Source organism: Vidua chalybeata, chromosome Z, assembly GCF_026979565.1.
Source record: "Vidua chalybeata isolate OUT-0048 chromosome Z, bVidCha1 merged haplotype, whole genome shotgun sequence".
Lineage (NCBI taxonomy): Eukaryota > Metazoa > Chordata > Aves > Passeriformes > Viduidae > Vidua > Vidua chalybeata.
Window position 1 is genome coordinate 1,251,043 of NC_071570.1, and position 25,854 is coordinate 1,276,896.

The 25,854-nt window shown below is 50.4% G+C and overlaps 1 protein-coding gene across 2 annotated transcripts; it reads right to left on the minus strand.

Moving 5' to 3' along the window:
• Window positions 1-1,508: 1,508 nt before the first annotated feature.
• LIPG (lipase G, endothelial type) lies at window positions 1,509-11,512 on the minus strand. Of its 2 annotated transcripts, XM_053932363.1 has the most exons (10): window positions 11,368-11,512; window positions 11,080-11,252; window positions 9,911-10,090; window positions 9,209-9,320; window positions 7,856-8,080; window positions 7,209-7,451; window positions 6,601-6,721; window positions 5,787-6,005; window positions 4,649-4,741; window positions 1,509-3,081 (listed from the first exon to the last, which is right to left on the minus strand). In XM_053932363.1, exons 1-10 carry the CDS (start codon window positions 11,453-11,455, stop codon window positions 3,060-3,062), a joined length of 1,476 nt encoding a protein of 491 aa, XP_053788338.1. In that variant the 5' UTR covers window positions 11,456-11,512; the 3' UTR covers window positions 1,509-3,059. The 2 variants fall into 2 exon arrangements, with proteins under 2 accessions (XP_053788338.1, XP_053788339.1); XM_053932364.1 differs by lacking the exon at window positions 11,368-11,512 and having other exon boundaries at window positions 9,911-10,982; window positions 11,080-11,110.
• Window positions 11,513-25,854: the final 14,342 nt, after the last annotated feature.

Below are 25,854 nucleotides of genomic sequence, written 5' to 3' on the forward strand. Positions count from 1 at the left end.
GATTTGGGTAAGTTTCCTTAGAAGTGATCACCAATGGGTTTGTTAGTGAAGTCAGGCAAAGGTGAAGCATTTCAGGCAAAATATAAGTGACATTTAATGGAAGAAAAAAGAATTAATGGAAGAAATCAAAGGAAGAGAGGGAGTTTGAACTTGTCCTGACTGGCCTGGCACAGCAGCAATGGTCTTTCCAGAGTCCACTGTGCTCGCTGCAACAACCATAGAAAGTAACACAAAATCCTGCTTTTGCCCAGCCAAAAGCAGTAATGGTATTGCCATGTCTGAAAGAAAGCAGCACGGGAAGGAAAGGTTAATGTTTTTGGTAGAACTCCCTGCTGAATGTAGCTTATGGTCACTGTGGGGAAGGGGAAGCCAGAACATTCCTCTACTGCAAACTGGAGAAGGATTTTGATTTTCTGATATTCACTCTGCTGAAAAAAAAAGAAGATGGTACTGGTACTGTTGAAATCATGCCCTCACTGCTGAGCTAAAACTGAAATAAACCTGTAACCACAGAAGGGTTTGGCTTGGAAGGGACCTTAAAGCCTACCCAGTGTCACCCCTGCCATGGGCAGGGACACTTTCCACCGTCCCAGGCTGCTCCAAGCCCTGTCCAACCTGGCCTTGGACACTTCCAGGGATCCAGGGGCAGCCACAGCTGCTCTGGCCACCCTGTGCCAGGGCCTGCCCACCCTCCCAGCCAGCAATTCCCAGTTCCCAATATCCCACCTGTGCCTGCCCTCTGGCAGTGGAAGCCATTGCCTGTGTGCTGTCCCTGCATGCCTTGTCCCCAGTCCCTGTGCAGCTCTCCTGGAGCCCCTTGAGGCCCTGGCAGGGGCTCTGAGCTCTCCCTGGAGCCTTCTCTTGTGCAGCTGAACAGCCCCAGCTCTGCCAGGCTGGCTCCAGAGCAGAGGGGCTCCAGCCCTGGCAGCAGCTCCATGTGCCTTCTCTCCCTTTGTTTTATGAGGGGCATCTCTGCAGAGCACTTGTAGATCCAGAGTGACTTTGCCCCATTCCTGAAGGCCCTCGGTGGTGGGAGCATGGAGGGGACAGCTTGGCCTTGGCCACACAGAGGAGTTGGGAAGGAGGAGGAAGGAGGGTGATGTACCTGGCTGAAGGTCTCAGTGCAGGGAGGAGCAGCTGTCAGATCTGTTCTGGCAAGGAATGTCAAAGCTTTTGGTAGACTGCTCTGCACAACTCCCTGACAGGAGGGGACAGCCGGGGGGGTCAGCCTCTGCTCCCAGGGAACAGGGACAGGAGGAAGGGAACGGCCTCAGGCTGGGCCAGGGGAGGTTTAGACTCAAAATTAGGGAAAAATTCTCCATGGAAGGGGTTGTCTTGCCCTGGCACAGATGCCTGGGTCGGTGGTGTTGTCCCTGTGCCTGGAGGTGTGCAGATGTGGCACCTGGGGACAGGGGTGGCCTTGGCAGTGCTGGGGGCAGGGTTGGACTCTGTGTTCTTGAAGGGTCTTTCCAACCTAAATGATTCTGTGCTCAATAATAAGACTTCACTGATTTTTACAAAGCCCTTTATTTTTGATCTCAAGGCTCATAAAAACTGTTACTCAAAACCAAATGTTTTAAATTTTACATATATACAATATGAGAAATAAATTATGTTTTAAGTCATACAAAAACCACAATATACAAATAGGGCTTTGAAACTTCTCTAAGTATGGCATGGCAACAACTCACAGATACTTACCAAAGGCTTCCGTTTTCGAAGTCTTTGCATAAAACCATGAAAAAAATATCCCCAAATGTGCTTGCTTTGGTTGGAGTGAAGCTCTACAAAAACTGAAGAGATTTGTAGGCCTCAGAAGGACTTGCTAAGACTTCAGAACTCAGTGCACCACCTGGCAACACCATTTTTGAGATTGCCTTTCTGCATGCCAAAAGCTCAAGGGTTGTTATACCAATTATCCTTCCAGAAAGAAAGAAAAAAAAAAAAGGAAAAAGAAATAAAAGAAAAAAGCAAGCAACCAAAACAAAACCTATTTTACCAACTGACAAAGGCCCACTCTGCTGTAGCAAACAGGACAGCTGCAGAGTCTGTCCAACTCAAAGCCAAGCCAAGATCACCTGGGACAAGGGAATCCAACTGGGGTGTTGTGACAGTGGAGGGCAGGGTGTTTGGCACTCAAAAATAAGGTCTTAATTATGCATTGGTACTACAACAGCTTCTGAGCAGAGGGGAGCACGTTCTCAGAGGCTAAAAGGAGTGGTGCAAAGCTCTCCTGAGGCACCATGGTGCATTGCCTTCCTCCATCCCTGTGGTCAGAACAAGGGCAGCTTCTCTCTGCCCCTTAAAAAGGGATCCCCACGTGGGACAGGGCGGCCCCACTGCAGACTCTGACCAGGCAGTGAGGAGCAGCTGCCACCACCACCACCACCTGCACCGTGTCCTGCCCCAGGCACAAGGGAAGACAGAGCTCTGCCTTCTCATCGGGCCATATGTCAGGCAAACAGACATTTCAGTATCCAAACGGATTATTTTTAAGGCAAGCAAAGGTCAACTTGAAGTTAAGTGGCATTGTGCTTATCCGCAGCCCTTCCCTGGACAACCCCACACACCTGACCTGTGCTGGTCTCACCTTCCCACAGTGCTACAGGACCATGGTAACCCCTACCCTAGGTGCTAATTTGTTCTTGGCAGCTCTGTCACCCACAGTCTGACGGGCAGTTAGCGTGGTTATTTGTCTTCTCAACTCCACTGGCAGGCAGACCAGAAGATCATTGCTGAGGTCTCAGTCTGTGAAGATCTCATCCATAGTCCTGGTTAACGGGAGCAGGGAAGGGAAAATGCAGTGTGTAACAGGTCAAGGTAAGGTTAAATGCACAAACCAGGCTCCTTGGGAAAGGGAAAATGGAGTTTTAGTTATTCTAGGTCTAGGACCATGGTTCATCAATTGCTCCTCAGTTTCTTGCATCCAATCCAAGATGTTTCTTCCTGAAGAGCTAGTTTCTTTAAGTGCTACCAAGCCGGTTTTTCCCAGAGCATCGTGCCACCTGTGTGGTCTTCATGCATCTAGGTTGCTTGGTTGTGAGTCTTTAGGGAAGCCTTCAGAGCAGATTTGAGACAGACCTGGGGAAAACAGACAGCAAAAAAGACACCTAGTTAAATGCAGAAGTTAAGAGGAGTAATTTCTTAAGGATTTCTAAGAACTCATGGAATGCCAAGAACAGGTTTGGACAGCACAGGCTGGCGTTTTATTCTGCAAAAGCTGCACTTTGCCCAGTAGCTACTCAGTGAGAGCCTGCAGCAGACATTATGCAGGCTGCAAGCAGAAATTACAGGGCTTGAGCTAGACCTTGCCTGTGCAGCTCCATTTGGGCTGGACAGATGTTTGCAGGCTCAGTCTCTGAGGAGGGAACTATAACATTGCACTGACTTGGCAGAAACAGAGAGCTGAACAGCAAGTAATCACTCATGATTTCTGGACGGAAGGATCATTTCCTAGAAAAAATGGTGTGCTGGAGCTGAGCTCAGCTCCTCTGCCTCATGCACAAGCTGCACTGCACGAGAAAGCAGGAAGGGCACATCTGCCAGCAATTCAGTTTTATGGGGGTTACCAAGTAGCATATCAAAACAGCCTTTTATTGTACCTGCAGGAATGTTTACTCGATCTTTCGAGACTCGTGGCAGAGCAACAAGTTCTTGCACAGGGGTTTCATTCACAGAATTGTTTACTACTGTGCATAGCACAGCTTGCTGGTTTCTGCCAAACCTGGAATGGCACCAGCTCGCATTTCTGCCCAGGAAGGCTGTGCAAAGCTCGACTTCCATGAGGCTCTGCTAGCCCTAACAAGCACTTTGTGCTCTGGATTCGAAGTGACAAAGCTCCAAGTCTACAAACTGAAATTTAAGAGAGGGCAAAAGGCTGGCCTGAATCCAAAGGAAAGTATCATTTAGTCAAATGAACAGGAATTCATTCAAAACATGACCGGAGGCATCGAGGCAATCAGGTTGTCATTGCTGGGACCAGACTTTCTGGAAGTCATGCTCTGAGGGTTGTTCTATGTGTCAGGGAAATCCCCCAGAGGTTAAGCGAGGCCGAGCTGCTTTGGCAGTGGCAGAGTCAGAACTCTCCTGAACCAGAGGAGGTCAGCAGGCCTGGAGATGAAGCTGTAAGAGTCAGGGCTGTAACACCATGGCAAGTCCTCAGCTGAGTCTTCCTCATGCTGTTGAGCTCAAACTTTAACCAGGTGATTTCTTGGCAGCTCAAGGTCTTCCACCAGACTTTGAGGCAATGCCCTGCACTTCTTCCAGCTTCCCCCTGTTTTACAGGGCACTTGATAAATGACTCTTAGTTACCTTTCCACTATTGCACAGGTCTGGGGCATTGGTGGCACCTCACTTTAGCACCTACCACAATTAGGTGCAAGGACAGTGATACACCCATTTGGCAGTAAACATGCAAAGGTACAATATGACAATCCAAGGTCAGAAGGGAGAATAATATCACCTACTTAGCAGTAGATATGGCACACATGAAAATTAAGTCTGATAGCTGTGAATCTTAGGCTAGGATTTATTATCTTTTGTGAAAGAAAAAGAGGTATCAGGAGTCCAAAAAAACAAAGAGAAAGTTTCACTCATCCCAACCAAGCCACATGCATCATACAGAATTTCTCTTGACTGATTTCCATACCTTTTCTGCCATTCCTCTGTGCACTTCACAAACCAGAGCTCTTTGCCAGGAGATATACTGGTTAGCTGGGAGTCCTCCACACAGAAAGCAAATCTAGGAGGAGGAGGAGGAGGAGGAATCAGAAGTCAAGGTGCTTGCTGTCTCCGTGTTTAGCAATTAACAAGTAATATGGACTGCAAGATTACTCTAGGACAAGTTGTTTGATTAGACATCCACCCCACAGAACATCTTGACACACCATCAGCCCCTTGAGTTGCTGCTTTATTTCCTACTTCAATATTTTAACTGGGGATCTTTGCTTCTACTACCCCAGGATGCAGAGTACCTTACAGATGACAGGTGATGCTTATTTAAAGCACTGAGAAATGTGGGAAATTGCCAGATTTTGACAGATCTGGGTTACCTTCAGAACAACATTAACAGAAGATGTGGGAGTGTGCTGTGCTACATCCTTGGGAACTTTAACAATTTTTGTATGCTCATGTAACTTTCCATTTGCAGAAAATCATAAAATCAGAGAATGGTTTGGGTGGGATGGGGCCTTAAAAATCATCCCTGCCATGGTAGAGAACCTTCCACTAGAATTCTATGGTCAATTCTATGATCCAGGGATATGGGTTGGGTTTAGAAAAGGCCCTAAAGATCACCTAGTTCCAGCCCCCCTGCCAGATCCCAGAAGGAGCAATGCAGTGCTTGAGGGGTTGGTGCCACCATGTTGCTGTTTGCAGTTTTAGGTCCTGCTGGTTGTGCCAAATCAGCACATTAAGCGTGTAAATAATAGCCATGACCATCCATGTTTCAGTACTTTTGGTGCTCAGTACTTTAATGCTACACGTACAATCTAAACCAGCTTGAAGCACGTCAATTTAGTCCCCAGTGGATCCCACAGTATCAAAATAAATCAAAAGAATACCCCAAATCTGCTCTGTGATGACCAGTTTTGCTTAAAGCCTGTTTGCAGCCTTGTGCTGGATAGTAACCTGCTCTCCCTACACCATGAGGGAGCAATAGCTGGTGACACCAAAAAGGAAGGCAGCTCAGGATACCAGCTACATTCAAAACACTGGCTTTTTTTTTTTTCCTCGGCTCTGGGTTGAAGTTTCAGGACAGTTCACATGCAGCCTAGAACAACTATTACCTCTGTTGTGTCTCCCCAGATTTCACACGTATTCGTCTGATGTGGAGCTCCTGGGAGGAATTCACAGGCCTGTACCAGTAGCTCCTGAGCTCTTTCCACAGATCATACCACGACTGAGACGTCCCTTCCCAGGTGAGCTTTATTTTCAGAAGTTCACCCATGTCCTCCTCAGTATAGACCAGGAAGGTGTTGGTAGCATTTAGGCCAATTAGATCAAGCCTGGAAGAGAGGCAGAGACTTGGCATTATTTCTTCATAGAAGCATGCCAGATGCTCCTTTGCTCCATGCCAGGAGTTTAACGGAGCCCCTGCAGCTTATCAAGTGCTGCACATTCAACTGTCACCAGTTAATTACTGATTGCACTGACAGGAGCTCAGATAGCTGGTTCCACACAACATAATGTGTACTTAGCTTGGCCAGCCTTCCATAGCTTAAAGGTGGGTTTTGTGCCTGGTCTTTCTTTTGGGAGAGGCTAAATGAGGTCAGCAGTGCCTCCAGAGACATTTCAGACTACGTCCAAATGGTGGAGGGCAAAAACAAATCAACCAACCAAAAAAAAAAAAAAACCACACACACAAAAAAGCAATGAGCCATGAAGGCTAACATAAGACTGGGCACATTAAAGTGCTCTCAATTCATCCAGTAATAAATTATAATTAAGCTACTGAATGAAAACTTTTTGGAAAGGTGATGAAGTGAGGCTTCTAGGCTGGGATGCAATGCCAGTGTTAGCAGAAGAAAAAAAATTCTGCCATCCTGTGTAGTCCCTGTGGCCTTCTTACTTAGGTAAAAACACAAAAGGCAGATTACTTACATTTCTAAAGAGAGGGGCTCAGAGTCTCCATTGGTGCCATGGAGGGTGACAGAGAAGGTGGGATCAACCTCTCCCAGGCCCTTATAGCTGAAGACGTGCATTTTCATCTGGTAGTGGTAGACTGGAGAGGAAGGGGAGAGCAGAGATGGAACCAGCTGTGCTGAAAGAAATGTTGCTCAGCACCGCTCTGTGTGAAATAGTGTTGGCTAGCAAAGACCAGACCCTTCCTTTAGTGAGACAGCGCTGATCACTTTTTCCTGCCCTTACTGATTACAAATTTGAGTTTTACACAACAACAGCAGCAGGCCCACCCTGGGGACGGCTCCCCCAGACCTTACGTTGCTCTGAGGCTGAGTTTTGCAAGCACGGCAGGTGAACTGCAGCCCTGCTCAAAAGGCAGAGTGTTGCTGTGGGTGGATTCCGCAGGGAGGAAGGAGCACAGTGATGGCACAGCACAGCAGTGCAGCCGGTGCCAGCGGAACACCGACGCCCGCAGCTGCACGGCTTTGGGGAGATGCTGCTCCTCCGCCTCTGCCTCCTTCCCAACACCGACTCTGGGAGGCTGCTCCCACAGGGAGGCTGTGCTCCTCCTGGGAGGGGAAGCGTACCTTTGAAGGGCATGTCAGCCCTGGTTTTCAGGTACATCTTGCTGTTCCTCTTGTGCCGGATCCTGCGGGCGTTGTAGCCGATGCCGTTGCAGCGGTTCTTGCGGCAGCTCAGGCAGATGCCCTTCTTGAAGCGACTGGAATCGGTGCACTGAAACGCGAAGCTCTGCTTGTCCTGGTTCACCAGGGAGTCCACGAAGAGGTGCACAGACCGCTCGTGCTCGCATTTAACAACTTCACCAATTGCTAGAGAGGCAGAGTTGCAAGGGATACACTTGATTTAAGCAGCTGTCACCCCAGTGGCCCATAAGATAAAGTGAGCTATGCCTTTCTGCAGCCCAGTATGAGCTGAGCGGGGCCAAACTTGAACGGTTTTCCAACAGCAGCAATTCAGGAGGTTAGTGGGAGATGCTCATTTAGTCCCTCCCATGAAGAGCTTTAAGAGGATCCTAGTCCCAGCATAAGACCACAGATTATGATCAGGTGTTGGAGCGAGAATGTGCTTCATTGTTAAAAGCATCTGTAGTTTCTGGCAACTATCTCCAGAAGTACAGACAGTTTAGAAGAAAAAAATGGGTTTCTTTCCATCAATCCAAACCTATTTCTGAGAAGTCTACACTGACCACAGGCAAAAGGTAGAGAGAACTTACTCCCATAGGCAATGGCTCCCAAGACATCACTTAGGCCACAGCCAGGCTGGAAGTCTCCCCCGTTGGGGTAGATGTCAAGGTGGCCCACAGGCATCTGGATCCCAATGCTAACACCCAGTGTTTCCCTGGTGTAGGTGTGAAGGACATCCACAAAATTGGCATCATCTGGGGAGAGGCGCCTGCTGGGGTCCACTCCTTCAAACATGGGGCCAGCAGGATCCAAGCCTGGAATCAGAGACAGAACACAAGGGGCCAGGTAAGAAATTGGGCTACTTCATACAGATTATAGCCAGAAGCCTGCTGCTGGCAGGCCTCCTCACCAGCTGATACTCAGACAGTCCCAGCCTCATTGCTGGTACTGTCCCTCAAGATGTCTTCACCACAGGCTCACTGGGGAACCAAATAAAGATGTCCCACTCCACTTTTGGGGTAATACAACCCAATAGCAGCACCATGATCAGACTGCATGTTGGAAGCAAAGAGCCTTCACCGGGTGATGCTGAAAAGATGATTCAAGACGCAGCTCCAAACACCAGAAGAGTTTTAACACCCCAGGGACAGCTGGCAGCCAAAGCTGCCTGAGTGACATTTAGTCTGTTTTCAGACTGCACATATGAAGGGACTAACACAATTTAAGCAGCAGCCAAGAATTACCTGCATCTGAGATCCAATTATGGGTTTGGGATGCTCTGTTAACCCCCAAGCCTCACCCCCAACCAGAAGCTGCACTCCAGAGCATTTCTACAACTTGACTGTTAGGTGATTTTTTTTTTCTCCAATTAACTAAATACAGACATTTATTGTCTGGCTATGTGGAATTCTCACTGCCAGTGTCACATGTAAATCCTTAATGCAACTCCTTGTACTATGCCCTAAGTTCTCACATGTTGAAGTCAGCTTTCCTCTGGAGCTAGAAGCAAACTCTTCAGATATTTCCAGAATGAGGGTTTAGCGTTGATTTTTTTTTTTTTTTTTAAATCAGACATCCTGTGGGACAAACAGCACCCAATAGCTCTCACTTCCATTAGCTTATGAGCTATAATTACAAAAAACACTATCACCCAGAGGAATAGCATTTGGATAGTAAGAACTTGATCTGGACTTGTTTTGAACCCACATTTAAATTCAAACAAAGCCAGGACCAGTTTGTCCTGGGTAGTTTTTTTTTTCACTGAAGCCTTGCTTTAATTGATGTGAAAAGACCTGTGCTTTCCACTGCTGCCACAAGTAGAAAACTTGTCATTTCTGAAAGAATAACACCAAAACAACATTGTAGCAACATAGGAAAGAGCCTCTTCGGGGAAACTCACTTCCAGGAAGGACAGGGGAGAAACTGCTTAAAAAGCCACTTGCCTGTAATTCTGCCTATAGTGCCATGGACGTGGTTACCAGCAAAGCCAGCCACGTGGGCACCCAGGCTGTACCCAATCAGGTGGACATTCTCAAGCTTGAAGAGGGGGTTTTCCTGCAAGGAAAAGAAAATATGAGAGTTTGATCCCCTTTCTTTCATGGCATCTGGTGCTGCTTCTGTCTGCAGGAATACAAAGACCAGTTCCAAGAAGGGATTGGAGGGAGGGGGCAGATAAGCATGCTTTATTTTGTATTTCATCAAAACAAGTGGAACGGTTTGGATGGCGCTCGTGGTTTACCCGTGTTCCAGCCCCAGTTGTGATATTCTTTATCACCAAGAATAAAACTTTCCCCTGGGAGCTGCCCTGGCCTCAGGTGCCAAGTGCAGCACCACGGACCTCTCCTGTTTCCCTGCCCTCCTGCCGGGCCAGTGCTGGCCCTGAACACCCAACTCCCGAGCCCACATTGCTCAGGCAATTGCTCACTGCCAAATCTGAACTGCACTTCAGCACCACTGACCCGAGCACACTGCAAGGCAGCATCTCCAGGAGGCAGGGCAGCAGCACTGCAGCCATGAGCCATCACCTGGCCAAGCCCTGGGCTGGGTGTTACAGCACAGCCTGCCCTGCTGGTGAACGCTCTGCAGCCTTGTGCAACAGTCCCTCACTGAGTATTACAACAGAGGCTGCTCTTAGCTTGCACTACCTGTAACCAGTCAAGCAACCTCGCTATGGTTTTTCCAACAATCTGCGTGTTGTTCACGGCATCGGTGTAGAGCTGGTGGGCAAGAGAGAGCCAGTCCACCACGACCACGTTGGCATCCTTCTCCCTCTCCTGCAGAGCGGACACCAAGCTGTCAAGCCAGGTTTCGAACATGCCACTCATCTAGAAAGAGATTCAGGTGTCAGTTTCCAGCTCACAGGACCAAGATGACACATCCACAGTCTAGTTATTTGCATGTCATTTACATTTGCTGCTCCAGCCGCATGCTGCTCCTCTGCAAGCCCCACTACCTCCCAGCAATGCAGTAAGAGCATGCATGCAACGGAGTAAGAAAAACAGGTTTTGAGAGACTCTGGCTGTAATTACCCACTTGCCTTCTAGGGCAGGCGGGAGAGGCATTCGTTACGTGCCACCTTATCACACTTTTTCTCAAGAGTTTCAGAAATTCTGATGGATTGCAAAATTATTCGCCAGACCTGGCAGTGTGGTTTGCATAAGCCCTGGCAGAGCTGATAAGCACCCTTGTGCCACACACTCAGCCTCATCAAATGCAGAATTAAAACCGTGATAAAGTCTGCCTGCCCTCTTGTTTCTTTATCAAGGAGTGCACATAGCAGACGTCAGGACTGGGCACTCAGCTACGATTACAGAAGGGCTACACACGTGCCTGTCAAGTCAAGTGTCACATTCATAGTGGTCAGTCAGTTGGATTTTAGTGCCATGTTCACATTATACAGCAAGGAAGTGATTGTGAGCAGTTATGAATGAGTTGGGTGATTTCAGAGTTTCTAAGCCTGACCCCGAACACTTTCCTCCAGAGATCTCAATAGAGGTGCATCTTTTAAGAGACCATTGTGCTCAGAACATAAAAAGTTTTCCCAGATTTCTGTATTCATAGAATTCTAAAATGGTTTGGGTAGGAAAGGACCTTAAAGATTATCTAGTTTGAACTCCCCTGCCATCGACAGAGACATCTTCCACTAGACCAGGTTGTTCAAAGTGCCATCCAGCCCAGCCTTGAACACCTTCAGGGATGAGGCAGTCACAGAAATTCCTGAAAATAAATATTCTGGAGACACATCCCATTTGCAGGGCAGTTTGCTCTCTCTGAGTGGGCAGACTAAGCATTGCCCAGGATTCTTCACACTTACCGTCCAGCCGTGAATGATGAAGAAGGTTTTAGCTGTCACGTTGAACTTGCAGTCCTCCAAGCACTGGTGCTGGCCGATGGCGAGCGTGCAACCATCCTCACCGGCGTCCGGCGAGGAGCGGAGACCGAACTTCACCCGCGCCTTCTGCGCCGGCACACGCTCCGCGCTGCCATCTGCGAGCCAGCGGGAGAGAAGGGTCAGCAAAGCGCCTCGAAACCCGCCTGCCCCGCCGGGGGACGGGCCCGCTCGGCGGCTCCCCCGGTCCCGCGTGGGACCGCGCTCACCCACCTCCAGCCGCGGGCAGCGCCGCCTCCGCGCCCCGCGCCGCGATGCAGCAGGACGCGGCGCTGCACAGCAGGAGGAAGAGCCTCCTCATGGCTCGGGAGGACGGCCGGACGGAGGGAGGGAGGGCGGGCTGGAGCCGGGAAGGGATGAATGGATGGGCACACGCTCGGACGGACGCGCGGCGGCGGCGGCGCCGCTTTAACAGCGGCACCATGGGGGCGGGGCCAGCCCGCCGCTCCTATTGGTCACGCCTTCCCGTGACGTCACATACAGTATGAATGGGAGGCCACGCCCTGCGTGGGCGGGTCCCCGGGGGTCCCCAGCGCTGGCGCCCCGAGGGGCACAGGGGACATGTGGGGGGTTGGTGGGGGCCACAGGGACCCCGAGAGGCACAGGGGACATGTGGGGGATTGGTGGGGGGCACAGGGACCCCGAGAGGCACAGGGGACATGTGCGGGGTTGGTGGGGGGCACAGGGACCCCGAGGGGCACAGGGGACATGTGGGGGGTTGGTGGGGGGCACAGGGACCCCGAGAGGCACAGGGGACATGTGGGGGGATGGTGGGGGGCACAGGGACCCCGAGAGGCACAAGGGACATGTGGGGGCTTGGTGGGGGGCACAGGGACCCCGAGGGGCACAGGGGACATGTGGGGGGGATGGTGGGGGCACAGGGACCCCGAGAGGCACAGGGGACATGTGGAGGGATGGTGGGGGGCACAGGGGCCCCGAGAGGCACAAGGGACATGTGGGGGGGATGGTGGGGGCACAGGGACCCCAAGGAGCACAGGGGAAATGTGGGGGGATGGTGGGGGGCACAGGGGCCCCGAGAGGCACAGGGGACATGTGGGGGCTTGGTGGGGGGCACAGGGACCCCGAGGGGCACAGGGGACATGTGGGGGGATGGTGGGGGCACAGGGACCCCAAGGAGCACAGAGGACATGTGGGGGGATGGTGGGGGGCACAGGGGCCCCGAGAGGCACAGGGGACATGTGGGGGGTTGGTGGGGGCCACAGGGACCCCGAGGGGCACAGGGGACATGTGGGGGGTTGATGGGGGGCACAGGGACCCCGAGGGGCACAGGGGACATGTGGGGGGGATGGTGGGGGGCACAGGGACCCCGAGAGGCACAAGGGACATGTGGGGGCTTGGTGGGGGGCACAGGGACCCCGAGAGGCACAAGGGACATGTGGGGGCTTGGTGGGGGGCACAGGGACCCCGAGGGGCACAGGGGACATGTGGGGGGTTGATGGGGGGCACAGGGACCCCGAGGGGCACAGGGGACATGTGGGGGGTTGTTGGGGGGCACAGGGACCCCGAGGGGCACAGGGGACATGTGGGGGGGATGGTGGGGGCACAGGGACCCCGAGAGGCACAGGGGACATGTGGGGGGATGGTGGGGGGCACAGGGGCCCCGAGAGGCACAAGGGACATGTGGGGGGGATGGTGGGGGGCACAGGGACCCCAAGGAGCACAGGGGAAATGTGGGGGGATGGTGGGGGGCACAGGGGCCCCGAGAGGCACAGGGGACATGTGGGGGGGATGGTGGGGGCACAGGGGCCCCGAGAGGCACAGGGGACATGTGGGGAGGATGGTGAGAGCCACAGGGACCCCGAGGGGCACAAGGGACATGTGGGGAGGATGGTGGGGGGCACAGGGACCGCAAGGGGCACAGGGGAAATGTGGGGGGTTGTTGGGGGGCACAAGGACCCCGAAGGGCACAAGGGACATGTGGGGGGTTGGTGGGGGGCACAGGGACCCCGAGGGGCACAGGGGACATGTGGGGGCTTGGTGGGGGGCACAGGGACCCCGAGAGGCACAGGGGACATGTGGGGGCTTGGTGGGGGGCACAGGGACCCCGAGAGGCACAGGGGAAATGTGGGGGGATGGTGGGGGCACAGGGACCCCGAGGGGCACAGGGGACATGTGGGGGGGACCACAGGGAGTCGCCAGCGCTGACACCCCAAGGGGCACAGGGCACACGCCGCCCCGCGTGGGGATCTGGCAGGTGTTTGGGAAGGGGGGGCTCAGTTGTGCTGACCCCTCATGCTGCGGTCCCACATGCCAGTGGGGTCTCTGCTTTCCGTCTCCACCCGTGGGAGCCCCCAGAACTTCGCCACTTGGGCCCTCTGGACCTAACAGGCACAAGATGCTTCCCGAAGGGCACTGCCTGACTCGCAGCCCACCACCTTCTGCAGTACGTTATTGATATCATAAATAATTTTGCACTCAAAAATTAAGCATTTATTTCTCCTTTTTTTATTACTTGTATGTTTACCAATTGCTGATGTGTGATAAGTTATTTCACTTTATACTGCTGCTGTCTCACCACACTGTAAGAACAGAACATGCTCTAGGGACACATGATTTTCCTGCTCTCTTTTTCATCCCCTTCCTCAGCCCCGTGGCCCCTCTTTCTCTCCAAACGTAGAGAAGAAAGGAAAGACAAAGCACCAGGGTAAAGGAAAAAGGTGTAGGCCAATGATGGACAAAGATCAAAGGTGTGTAGCATCCCACCCCTAAGGTGAAGGGAGCACCCAGGATCTGTAGATGCTCATGGGCAAAAGGAAAGAGAAAAGGCAGAGGATCTGCAAAAATGTAAGAAGTTTTATTAGAAAATTGTACACTTGACATGGGAATTGGTGTGTTTGTCCCTGGTTTTGTGGTATAAACAGGAAGGAGGGAAGGACGGAGGTAAGGAGGGAAGGAAGGAGGGAAGGAGGGAGGGAGGAAATGAGAAAAATGGAGACAATTAATCTGACTTTCTGGCAGTGATTTCTTAGGGTACTCAGTTTGTACCCCACATCTCTGTGAGCCTTCCTCAGCCCAGACACCTTCTGACTCTGTGGATTGGCAGTTGGACTAGACGGTCATTGTAGGTCACTTGCAACTGAAATCCTCTCCTCTCCTCTCCTCTCCTCTCCTCTCCTCTCCTCTCCTCTCCTCTCCTCTCCTCTCCTCTCCTCTCCTCTCCTCTCCTCTCCTCTCCTCTCCTCTCCTCTCCTCTCCTCTCCTCTCCTCTCCTCTCCTCTCCTCTCCTCTCCTCTCCTCTCCTCTCCTCTCCTCTCCTCTCCTCTCCTCTCCTCTCTCCTCTCCTCTCCTCTCCTCTCCTCTCCTCTCCTCTCCTCTCCTCTCCTCTCCTCTCCTCTCCTCTCCTCTCCTCTCCTCTCCTCTCCTCTCCTCTCCTCTCCTCTCCTCTCCTCTCCTCTCCTCTCCTCTCCTCTCCTCTCCTCTCCTCTCCTCTCCTCTCCTCTCCTCTCCTCTCCTCTCCTCTCCTCTCCTCTCCTCTCCTCTCCTCTCCTCTCCTCTCCTCTCCTCTCCTCTCCTCTCCTCTCCTCCTTCCCCTTCCCCTTCCCCTTCCCCTTCCCCTTCCCCTTCCCCTTCCCCTTCCCCTTCCCTCTCTCCTCCTCTCCCTTCCTCACAGCTCTCTTCTATGTGACAGGTTGTGAATGGGGATTGCTCCCCTCCTCTTTGGGGATCATTCCTAGAACCTCTTAATTTTTCACTTTGCAGGATGAATACATGTTCTGGAGTCTCCTCGAGCATACCCTGTTTCGAGAGGCTGGAGATGATGCTCATGGTCCTCAGGGAGCATGGGATTGCGCAAATGTCCTGAGGATGCAGCCTCTCCTCTGCAGCTGTGTGGTCCCTCTCGAGGAGCAGCATCCTGGCAGCACTGACCTAAAACAGAAAGGACTTAAATTCCTCAGCTGCTGTCCACTACTGGACTTACTCCTGCAGGAAATGAATCAGCCAAGCCTCATCACCAAACACCTAATCATTTAAAAAATTTCTGATGCCAACAAACCCCTTCCAGACTGCTGACCACCACGACATTATCATGGTTTAACCACGATGTCTTCTCATTCTCCTTCTGTTGTCTCTTGCTATTGTAAAGCTCCTGCTTTTGTCTGTGCAAGTCCAGGCTCTGGGAGGGGAGTCTTGGTCTTTGACTCTGGCTTCCAAGAATCACGGTAGCAGTGAGAATAGCTTAGCAACAGCAAGGAAAAAGTGCATCAAAATAATTCCTGGCTGCTTTGGCTGAAGGGTGATGATCACCTGGGGAGATGCTCAGGGTCTGTTGTGATGGGCATTGTATCAACTCACACAGTGTGGCTCGGCACTGACCCCTCTGTAACCCTCGTGGCCTGGGGGGAAAGGAGGCTCCCACCCAGAACTGCTTGGAAAATAGCAGTTCGTTAAGCCAAATAATTCTAAGGAAAAAATCCTAGTTTTGATTAGTTTTTCACTGGAAAAAGATTTCATGGCTCCCAGATGGAATTTCTGGATAATGTAGTAAGTAATAAATAATAAACCTGGGTGAAATGATAGTAATCCCCTTTAAAATACATGGAAGCTCAGCAGTTACAGCACTTGTAGGGCTGTTGGAGGCTTTACCTCAGCAGGTGTGAGGGGGCAATGCCCGTGGAGATAGTGGCTGTTCTTGGATGTGTCTTTCTGGCTCTCTTCCTCTCTCCCTGGCTCCATTCCTATGTGATTTCCTAAAGTTCTCAATTCAGTCCAAAAGCAGAAGAGGAATGTTTTTGAAATCATGAGCATTTTCATAGGAAATAGAAAAATGTTTTCACTCAGCTGTAGTCACAAGCTCTTTGCAGGTGGGTGCTGGGTGGCTGAGTCTGGTTTCTTCTTCAGCACCAGACATGGTGAGTCAGAGCAGATTCATGAAATGTGGAGGTAGAAGGTACATGAGATGAGTCAACCTTCTTTTAGTAGCAAAAGCTAAAATCAGTATGGTATGTAAATTAAGATGCCCAAATATTTAAAGGTCTGAAGTCTGCTGGTGCTCTCAGAGAAGGACTAGGCAGGTTTTACAGCAGCAGCATTTATTTTGAGAGGTTTCCACACCTGTGCATCCATCAAGGAGACACTTTCAATGTTGTCTCTATACAAGAAGAGCATCTCAAACCTGGGTTATGGTCAGTGTCTTCTGCAGGAGCTCAGCATCTGTAAGAAGAAAGGCCTTCAAGGAGACTGAAGTCAGAAGAGTTCTGCAAAATAATTGTCATTAATGCCTCTTCTTCCCTGTCTTTAAAATTAGCATGTAGACACCTGCTTTCCTTCTGAAATGACAGCACCATTAAAGAGCTGAGTGTTAAAGGAAAAGGGAAAACCCTTCATCATCACACCACCACTTTAAAAACCTGCAGAGGTAGAGTAATTCTGGTGTGAGTGGTTCTGGAGATAACAAGGAAAACCCACAGCAGCCTTTTGCATGAACAGTGCTGCCAACATTGCATCCCTCATCCTCCCGTGGATGACCTGCAGTGGAAGGAGCAGCAGGGAGAGAGCTTTGCCGCCCAGGACAGAGTACCACTGCTGATATGAGTGGCTGCAGGAGGGATTTGTACAGTATTCCTGTGGCTAAGGCTGCATCCTGTTGTGTTCACATTGCTGGGAAGGCACAAGTGGAACACCTGGACACTCCTGTCAGGGAAAAATTGTGACTCCTGGGCTTGTGAAGTGGTTAGTGAAAACAATGGCATACCAACCAGAGTTAAAGATGCTCCTATTAAAAATTTTTAATTTGAACAAGCTAAAGAGAGATGTTATGGCTTTAGGTAAGATATTCAGTGTCAGGGAGTGCATTTAGAAACCTGGGAGTGTTTTATCCACTCTCCATTCTTCCTGCCTGGTTCTTCTTTTCTCCAATGAAAGAGCGAGTAGGATTTACAGGATAGGAGGAGGGGAGAGAAAGGGATCTCTCCCTCCGTTTTTTTCTTTAGTTATAAAACAGTTACTGTTTTCAATTACAAAACACAGGCAGTATAAGCCAACGGAATTGATGCTAGTTTCCCACATGGCTCCTTCTGCCTGGTTTGTTTCTGAGATGACAGAGAAGGAGAGTAGTGAACAGAGAGAGGGGAAGGGCTGCTCGGATGGCAGCAGCCTCGGGGTGTGCTGAGCTGGGGCAAAAGCCTGGGAAGGACCCCCACATCAGATGGGGATGCAGAGGCAACTGTACCCCAAGAGGTCTGATCTTCTGGAAAGGCAGCTCTCCAGTGAAATACCATCCTGGGTTAATCCTTGTATCACCCTGTGCCTGCTCAGCCCTGGAACTCTTGGTTTGTCATCATCCCATCACACCACAATTATTTTATGCTTAGTGCTTGCTGCAGAAGGGGGGACATATTATTTCTGCAACACAGTTTCTGCTCTGGTTGTTTTTGTTCTGAGAGTGTCAAACTGGGGTGAAAACAGGCCATGGTATCTTTGTTTCACAGCCACTCCTTACCCCACAAAGTTTTGCCTTTCCTTCTCAGCCTTTCAAATATATCCCCTCTATGAACACACTTTGTAGGACCAATACTTCATACCCCTGTGTAGGTTTGTTTGCTTACAGAAGAGGCTAATCTCCACCAGGTTATGAAATCAGCTCACATGCTTCAGTGGCCTTACCCTCTATTGATATCCCCGTTCGATCCCCGTTGAGCTCTCTTTGTTGGAGGTAACCCCTTCTCCTACTCCTTCTAAGCTGATTTCTTAAGCCACCTCATTCAAGTCCCACATCCCCATGGCATTTAGATGTAGTAAAAATGACTGGGGGGAAAATAAATGGCAGCCAGCGAGCCCACTAAACTGTCTGACTATTAATGGTCCTGTTAGTTGCAAATTTACTTTACCACAAAGCCCCCAGCATGTAATCCTTAGATGAATGCCTTTGATTGTGAGGGAATATTTACAGCTGACCCTGCCAGCAGTCTGCAAACCTGCAATGGGCCTCCTGTCCCACATTAAATCCGTTGGCATCTGTTCCTGGGTTCTTATCAAACACATGCTCTGTTGGTGCAGTGTTTGGGCTGTAGTGCTCGCGGATATGGTGGGCCTTGAAGAATAAATCCCCGCATTCCTGAGAAATGCTAATTCTTGTGAACGTTGTCACACAGGGTTACAGTTTGTACCTGTCTCCAGGCATCGCCATCCACTGGGAGGTTTCCAGGAGGCTTTGATCCCTGCTGGCTGCCCCCTCCCCATGGCAGGACCGTGGTCCTGCCTCTGGACCACCCTTCATCATAGACAAAATTCTTCTTCCTTCTTCAAACTTCTGCTGTTTTGCTGGACATATATATGAGCAACAGGAACGATTTTTATGATGGTTTTTATCTCTTTTCACCCCTGCCCATGTCTTGCACGAGTCCCTGGGTTTTGCTGGACATATATATGAGCAACAGGAACGATTTTTATGATGGTTTTTATCTCTTTTCACCCCTGCCCATGTCTTGCACAAGTCCCTGGGTTGCTGTGAGACTCTCAAGTGATCTTGCCCTCCTTTATCCCCGGCAGGGCTGCACAGGAGCTCAGGCTGGAAGCCAGAGAGAGCTCTGTGTGTCCTGACGCCTGTTTGCTGTGCCCAAGCGGACAAGTGGAATTCAGCTTGTCATTCCCAGCATGTCTCATGGTCTGTGAGACGGATCCAGGCTGCTGGGCTGCTTTGTGTCAGACAGAAGGCCCGGTGGTGTGTGGTGGGCCTGCTCCATCCACTCTGCAGACAAGGATACCTTTAGTCCATGCTGAGGAATGATGTGTATTTCTCTCTTCTTATGCTTTTAAGCAAAATTCACAGTTTTTCATCTAAGCTGGATGAATGCTGAGCATGTCTGGGCTTGAACATGGACTTGGAGCCAAGTCCATTGGCAGTGCAGAGGTGTTGTGAGTGGCCAGAGGGATATTTGCTTATGCTCCTTTCTGAGGTCCTGTTTTGGTGGGATTGGAGAAACATGTCAGAAGTTTGTGATTACTTGATCCTTCAGCTGGTGGATAGTGAGGCCCCAGCAGAGCTTCTGCTTTAAGTCTCCTGCATCCAGCAAAGAAAAAAATACTAAAATAAGAGGAGCCTGGAACAGCTAGAGAGTCCAGAGAGGAGTTGGTAGGACAGGTGTTTGCTTTAGGGATTGATTTAGAGTGCATACCCTTATCCAAAAGCTTTTTCTTCAAATCTGCAGGAATGTTTGGCCCAAGTGTGGAGTGGATGTGGTAGCACCACCAGTGAGGTGTACCCAACACTCAGCTGGGCTGCAGCACCAGCGGAGACCGTAAGAACTGGCAGAGCAGGCAGTGGCTCTCCTGCCCACTGAGATGGGTCTGTTGGACTGGGCAGAGCTCTGGCTTTGGGATTAGTTCTGTAATTAGCAGGTAAAAAGTCTTGGAATTTGGCATTTTGGCAGAATAATGAGTAAGCTGACATCTCATTCTTTTCTGAAAACTCTCCGGTCTAACACCCAAACCAGTTGTCTGGAGGCAGGTTGGAAAGGACTTGGAGCAACCTCATCTAGTGGAAGGTGTCCCCGCACATGGCAGGGGCTTTGCAAACAGATGGATCATTAACTTACACTCAAACCCATTCTATTATTAATTTTCAGCACTCTTAAATCCACTTTAAATCTATCTCGGGCTTTCAAAACTGATCCTGTAAATGTGGATGGACACCAAGCCCATGAATCTCTGAGCATGACACTCCACTTCCAGTGGCTACTGGAAAGAAAACAAGTTTTTATTAGAACCAATTAATTCGTTAATCACTTTAGCAAAGCCCTGTAAAAACATATGTTAGTTCTCACCATTATTATTAATTTGTACCCAGGCTTTATGGTTGCAAATCTTGGATAATTGTTTTTTCCTGGGCGGTTGCTGTGTCAGCTCACAGAAGTTCTTCATCTATTTCTGGTCCTGATTGCTGATTCAGCTGGTGACCCTGTGGCAGTATTTCACCGTGATTCACACACTGAAGAGGAATTGTATTTTAAACTACAAACACAGACATTACGCACTAGCTTTTGTGTGAAGAAAAAGGGTGACAAACAGCTTGAGGACAGGAATAAGCTGCACAAGATGTGGCTGTGTATCATCAAGGTCTGTGTCATTTGCTCTCCAGCACCCTATTCTTCCTTTACCCTCCCCTTTGAACCATCTGTCTTCTCCAGTCCGTGCAGAGTGCAGAGATGGGATCTGCCTGAGGTAGGGGAAAGCCTCAAGTCACCATTGGAAATACAGGGAATCTCCTGCTTTCCTCAGAAGTTGGCTTTACTTACATCAACAGTATTACTCATTTCGGTTTTCACCAGGTTGCACATTTTACTTCGACAACTCATTGGTTATCCCATCCCTGAATCCAGTCTTACTACTCAATGTCTCAATGAAAAGGACACCTACCACATCTGTTTGCAAAGTCTGCAATGGGATGATGGGATGCTGGTCCTCAGCAGGCTCTGTTTCACCTTCTGGCCATTTATTCCTAATTGCCTAACTTCTCTCATTTATTGCATTTATTGAGTGTGTGGAGCTTATTAGGAAGAGTCAAAGGCTCTGTAATTAATTAGGAAGAGTTTGAGGCATTTCTTAGTGCCTTGAACTTATGTTCCTGACTGTATTGTACAGATGCTGCTGACATTCATCCCAGGACTTCCCAGTCTAAGGCCAGACAGGCAGAAAGATTGCAGTGAGGGCAGGGGAAAAACAAAAGGGCTTCCCTGTACAAGTCAGGTATACCCTGGGCTGCATCACCAGCAGTGTGACAGGCAGGTCAAAGTGGGGCATGCTGCCCCTGTGCCCCTGTGCTCAGCTGAGAGCCCACCTGCAGAGCTGTCCCAGCCCTGGCTCCAACAGCACAAGGACGTGGAGCTGCTGGAGCCAGCCCAGAGGAGGCCCCGGAGCTGCTGCCAGGGCTGGAGCCCCTCTGCTCTGGAGCCAGCCTGGCAGAGCTGGGGCTGTTCAGCTGCACAAGAGAAGGCTCCAGGGAGAGCTCAGAGCCCCTGCCAGGGCCTCAAGGGGCTCCAGGAGAGCTGCACAGGGACTGGGGACAAGGCATGCAGGGACAGCACACAGGCAATGGCTTCCACTGCCAGAGGGCAGGGAGAGATGGGAGATTGGGAACTGGGAATTGCTGGCTGGGAGGGTGGGCAGGCCCTGGCCCAGGGTGCCCAGAGCAGCTGTGGCTGCCCCTGGATCCCTGGAAGTGTCCAAGGCCAGGTTGGAGCAACCTGGGATAGTGGAGGGTGTTCCCACCCCCATGGCAGGGTGGTGAAATGAGAGGATTTTTAAGATCCCTTCCAACCCAAATCATTCTGGGATTCCACTTTATGATATACTTTACAGAGGAAGGGTGGCATCCTCTAAGCAGAGGCCTGCTGGGCAGGTAGGACAGGCGAGCAGTAGCAGCACACGTCCCCAGTCTGGGATATGGCTGCAGGACTCATCCCACTAATCAGCTCCCTGAAGGGAACTCTCCTTGTGCAAGTCCTTGTGCCTGCCCTTCCGTTCCGTGCACGATGCAGTCCAGCACCTGAGTGAGTCACGGGGCAGCTGATGGCCGAGGGGTGGAGGGGAGCTGGAGGTGTGCTGCCTCTAGGGGCCCCCTGCCACTGCCTTGCCCGCCAGTCCCTACCCATCATATGACCTTCCCAAGCACCGCATGTGACTGGACCACGCTGCAAAAGACCAGGCAGAGCGCAGGGGAGAGGCTGGAGAGGGGGAGGGCAGCGCAGCTAGAGAGGATTAATAAACTGGAACAGATAGGGAAAGCTTTGAAAGAGGGGGCTTGTGTCAGAGTTGTTGCAATAGCAAAGAGGGAAATAGCTGGATGACTGGAAAACAGCCATGGAGCAAGCTGGGAGGGAGGGATGACCTCAGAGGTGACATTTGGGATCCAAGTTTGCGTCTCGTGGACAGGAAGACAATGCAATCGTCAGAGATGGAAGGATCAGAAACTCAGGAAGAATCTCTGACCAAAAGAATTGTAAGGAATGACCACAAAAGCTACACACTGAGATGAAAAATGAGGATGCTGCAAAGATTGCTATGAAGTTTAGATGTTAAGGGCTGTAGCTTCTTGCTGTGCCATGAACAGAAAGCTGTCTGCTGGCTGAAACTCTGGCACAGGTTGTGTTAATAGGCATCATGCAAGCTCATCTCCCAGCTCTGAGCAAAACTCTGCAAAGCTGAGTCCTGTCTGTAAGGGTGCTCCTGTCCCAGGTCCCTGCATGCTTTGTCTGCCAGCAGGGAGGAGGAGAAGCCCCCAGAAAAGAAAAGTGAGTTTGGTTGGGGTTTATCATCTGATCCAGAGGAGCTCCTGAGCAGGGCGACTGCAAAAACTGCCAACAGAGTTACAGAATCATGGCATCAACTTAAGGGTGGAAAATATCTCTAATGTGATTGACTCCAACTGCCAACTCATCACTGCCACATTAATAATCACGACTGTAACAGAGGAGAGGAGGAGGAGGAGGATTCTTTGATCTATTTTGTTTAGGAGATACAGTGCAACAAAGGGAGTTTGAGGCTCTGTTTCACAGTAGAGGGCACACTCAGCTTTAGAAATGTTGACAGGATTCACAGATCAAGAGAAGCTGAGACTGGAAAGGGCCAGAGGAGGCTTCCCAGAGCAACCCCCCTGCAGCTCAAGGCAGAGTCAGCCAGAGCTGGTTTCTCAGGATATTGCCTCTGGCCCACCTGCTTCAGAGTTCAACCATTCTCTTTTGTTTAAACAGATAATCCCCCATAGTTTAATTTGTGACTAAATTGTGGTCAATATCCCTGATTCCAGGGATAATTTAGGTTTCATTAATCAAAAGCACATTTAAAGCAGTACTTCTTGGTTATAAGATAGACAGGCTAGGACAAATAAAAACCTGGGATTTAATCATCCCAGAAAGTGTTTGTGATCAGGCACTTAAATGATGCCTTTATTCACTCATCACGGAGATTGTCCATTCCTGGCCATTAAAGTGAGGAACAAGCAGTCATAGACCTCCACAACCTGCGTAAATGGGTTTGCTGTCAAAAACTGCACTGAATAAACACAAACTTTAGCTACAAGGTTATTTAATCACACAGGAGGTTTGTTTTACCAGTGATTCCGTCCTAGCTGGGTGTGTAGGGGGTGGATGAACCCATAGCTCTGGACAATATGCCAAAAAAGTTTAGTATTAAGACAACATCACCGATTGCTGTGGTTTGTTTTTTTTTATTATTGTTTTGACTATGATCCTGGCAGGCAGGTCACCAGCAGCGTGGGGAAGGTGCTGTGGCTACTGTGTCACGCTTGAGCAGCGGTGATGGCAAGGACAGATATTCAGCTGTCCTGATGCTGAGCTCCTCAGCTCTTTCCTCATCCCTGCTCTAGGGGCGTAGGTACAGCATACACACGACAAAGATTATTTAAACAGGATGTGCAGCTACTCTGTCCTTGTAAAGAATTGCCCGTGTTTTAGGAAGACCCATAGGGAATCAAAAATGTTTCGGTTGTTCACATGTTTTAGATGATACACTTAGGGTGAGTTATATATGTACATACAGATATAGGCACATAAATATATGTATATAAATAACTTATCTCCTTAAGATGCTCCCTATGGAAGCATATCTTCTTGAAAGTCACAGGGTGGAACACGGAATGTAATTGAGCTCGCCAATTGACCAAGACAGAATTACTGATGCAGAGCAAATCTCTGATGAAGATCAGTCCATCTTTTGGAGGTGTGTTTGCCCCTTTTCCATGGAGTGACACAGGGAATGGCTTCCCACCGCCAGAGGGCAGGAACAGATAAGATATTGGGAAGGAATTCTTCCCTGAGACGGTGGGGAGGCCCTGGCCCAGAGAAGCTGTGGCTGCCCCTGGATCCCTGGAAGTGGCCAAGGCCGGGTTGGACAGGGCTTGGAACAACCTGGGACAGTGAAAGGTGCCCCTGCCCATGGCAGGGGTGGCACTGGATGATCTTTCAAGTCCCTTGGAAGCCAAACCATTCCATGATTCTGTGATTCTACGATCTTGCTCCTGTGACTCACTGCCTGCGTCAGTAGATTTTAAGATATTTGTGGAGAACCCTTTAGCTGGAGAACTTGCCTACCATGTGTCCAAATGCTGCTGTTTTGCTGACTGTGGGAGGAAAAGGCAAACGGTGGGGGTGAGTTGTGCCTCTGGAGGAGCCATGTATCTGGGACAAGGAAGGCAGGAGACCGTAGGCTGGTCAGCAGAGAGGATTTCACAAAGGGAAGTACAGACGGCTGATGGTTGGAAAGCCTCAAGCTTCCAGCATTCAAGCTGGTTTCAATTTAAAATGTCTTTGTCTTCAAGATTTTCTGCTTAAACATTAGGACAAGGAACCATTTGTGTGTAATTTCATGAATGACAGTTTAATATCCCCACATAACCCTTGGACTCCAAAAGCTGGGTCTGAAAGAGAAATGCCAAGATATCTACAAAAAGATTTGAGGACTTGGCTTCCGTTGTCCTGTGCAAAGAACAGGTCAGGCCTTTTCCTGTAGAAGAGCAGATACAGGGTGTGTTTTAGTGAGCTGGAGTTAAGCTTGGTCAGTCAGCCCCGGTGTTTCTGTGTGTTACATGGGGTTTAGCACAGCCCCTCCTGTGGCTATTAGCCCCTCTGCTAGAAGTGACCGCCCCAAGCCAGGTGTGTGCTTGAGATGAGTGTCAGGCTGGAAGGTGAGCAGGAAAGTCCCTTGGCTGGAAATGAACTCCATGTGGTTTTAGAGCTGCCACAAAGACATAACCCCGGACAGTGAAAAGAAAAAACTCCAGACAGTGAAAAGAAAAACAGCCAGTCTTGGAGCTTACCTGTCCCTCTGGTCAGGAGGGATAATGACTGTCAGGGACATTGGCTAATTGTCACATTTGGCTCCCAGTAGCACTGATAAGGCTGCTTGCTTACTCACAGCTAAAGACAGAAAAGGACTTACATGAGGCAACTCTCCAGTACCTGAACACTCCCCGCTGCCCGCTGGGCCTTTCCGTGGCAGGATAAGGAATATAGCCTCGTTCCAGCCCCAGGAGCACAGTCATGCAAGAGAATCATGGGATCAATGAATGGTTTGAGTTAAGGGACCTTAAAGCTCACCCAGTTTCACCTTTGCCATGAACAGGGACAACTTCCACTGTCCCAGGGTGCTCCAAGCCCCATCCAACCTGGCCTTGGACACTCCCAGGGTTGGGGCAGCCACAGCTTCTCTGGGAAACCTGTGCCAGGGCCTCCCCACCCTCACAGCCAGGAATTCCTTCCCATGTATCCCTGCCCTTTGGGTGGGAGAAGCCATTCCCTCCTGTCCTGTCCTGTCCCTCCAGCTCTTGCCCCAGGTTGCTCTCCAGCTCTCCTGGAGCCCTTTTAGAAGGCTTTTCTTGGAGCCTTCTCTTGTTCAGGTAAACACCTCCAGCTCTCCCAGCCTGGCTCCAGAGCAGAGGAGATGGCAGAAACGTCTGCTGCCATTGTGATCAACCCTTCACAGGAGGATGTTCCCAGCAGGAGCTCCCAGAGCACAGAGCAGAGGCTCTGCTCGGGTCCAAGCAGATCTGGGTGTTTGTTGTCCACACCTGCTGGGACAGCCAGGCCTCCTGGAGCGTGCACAGCACAGGCACTGGGGCTGGGCAGGACGGACAGGGGAGCAAGAGGGACGGCAGCAGCGGAGTCTGAGGAAAAGTCCTGTGGATCTGGGGTTCCAGAACAATTAGCAGGCAGCTGCTTCCGATAC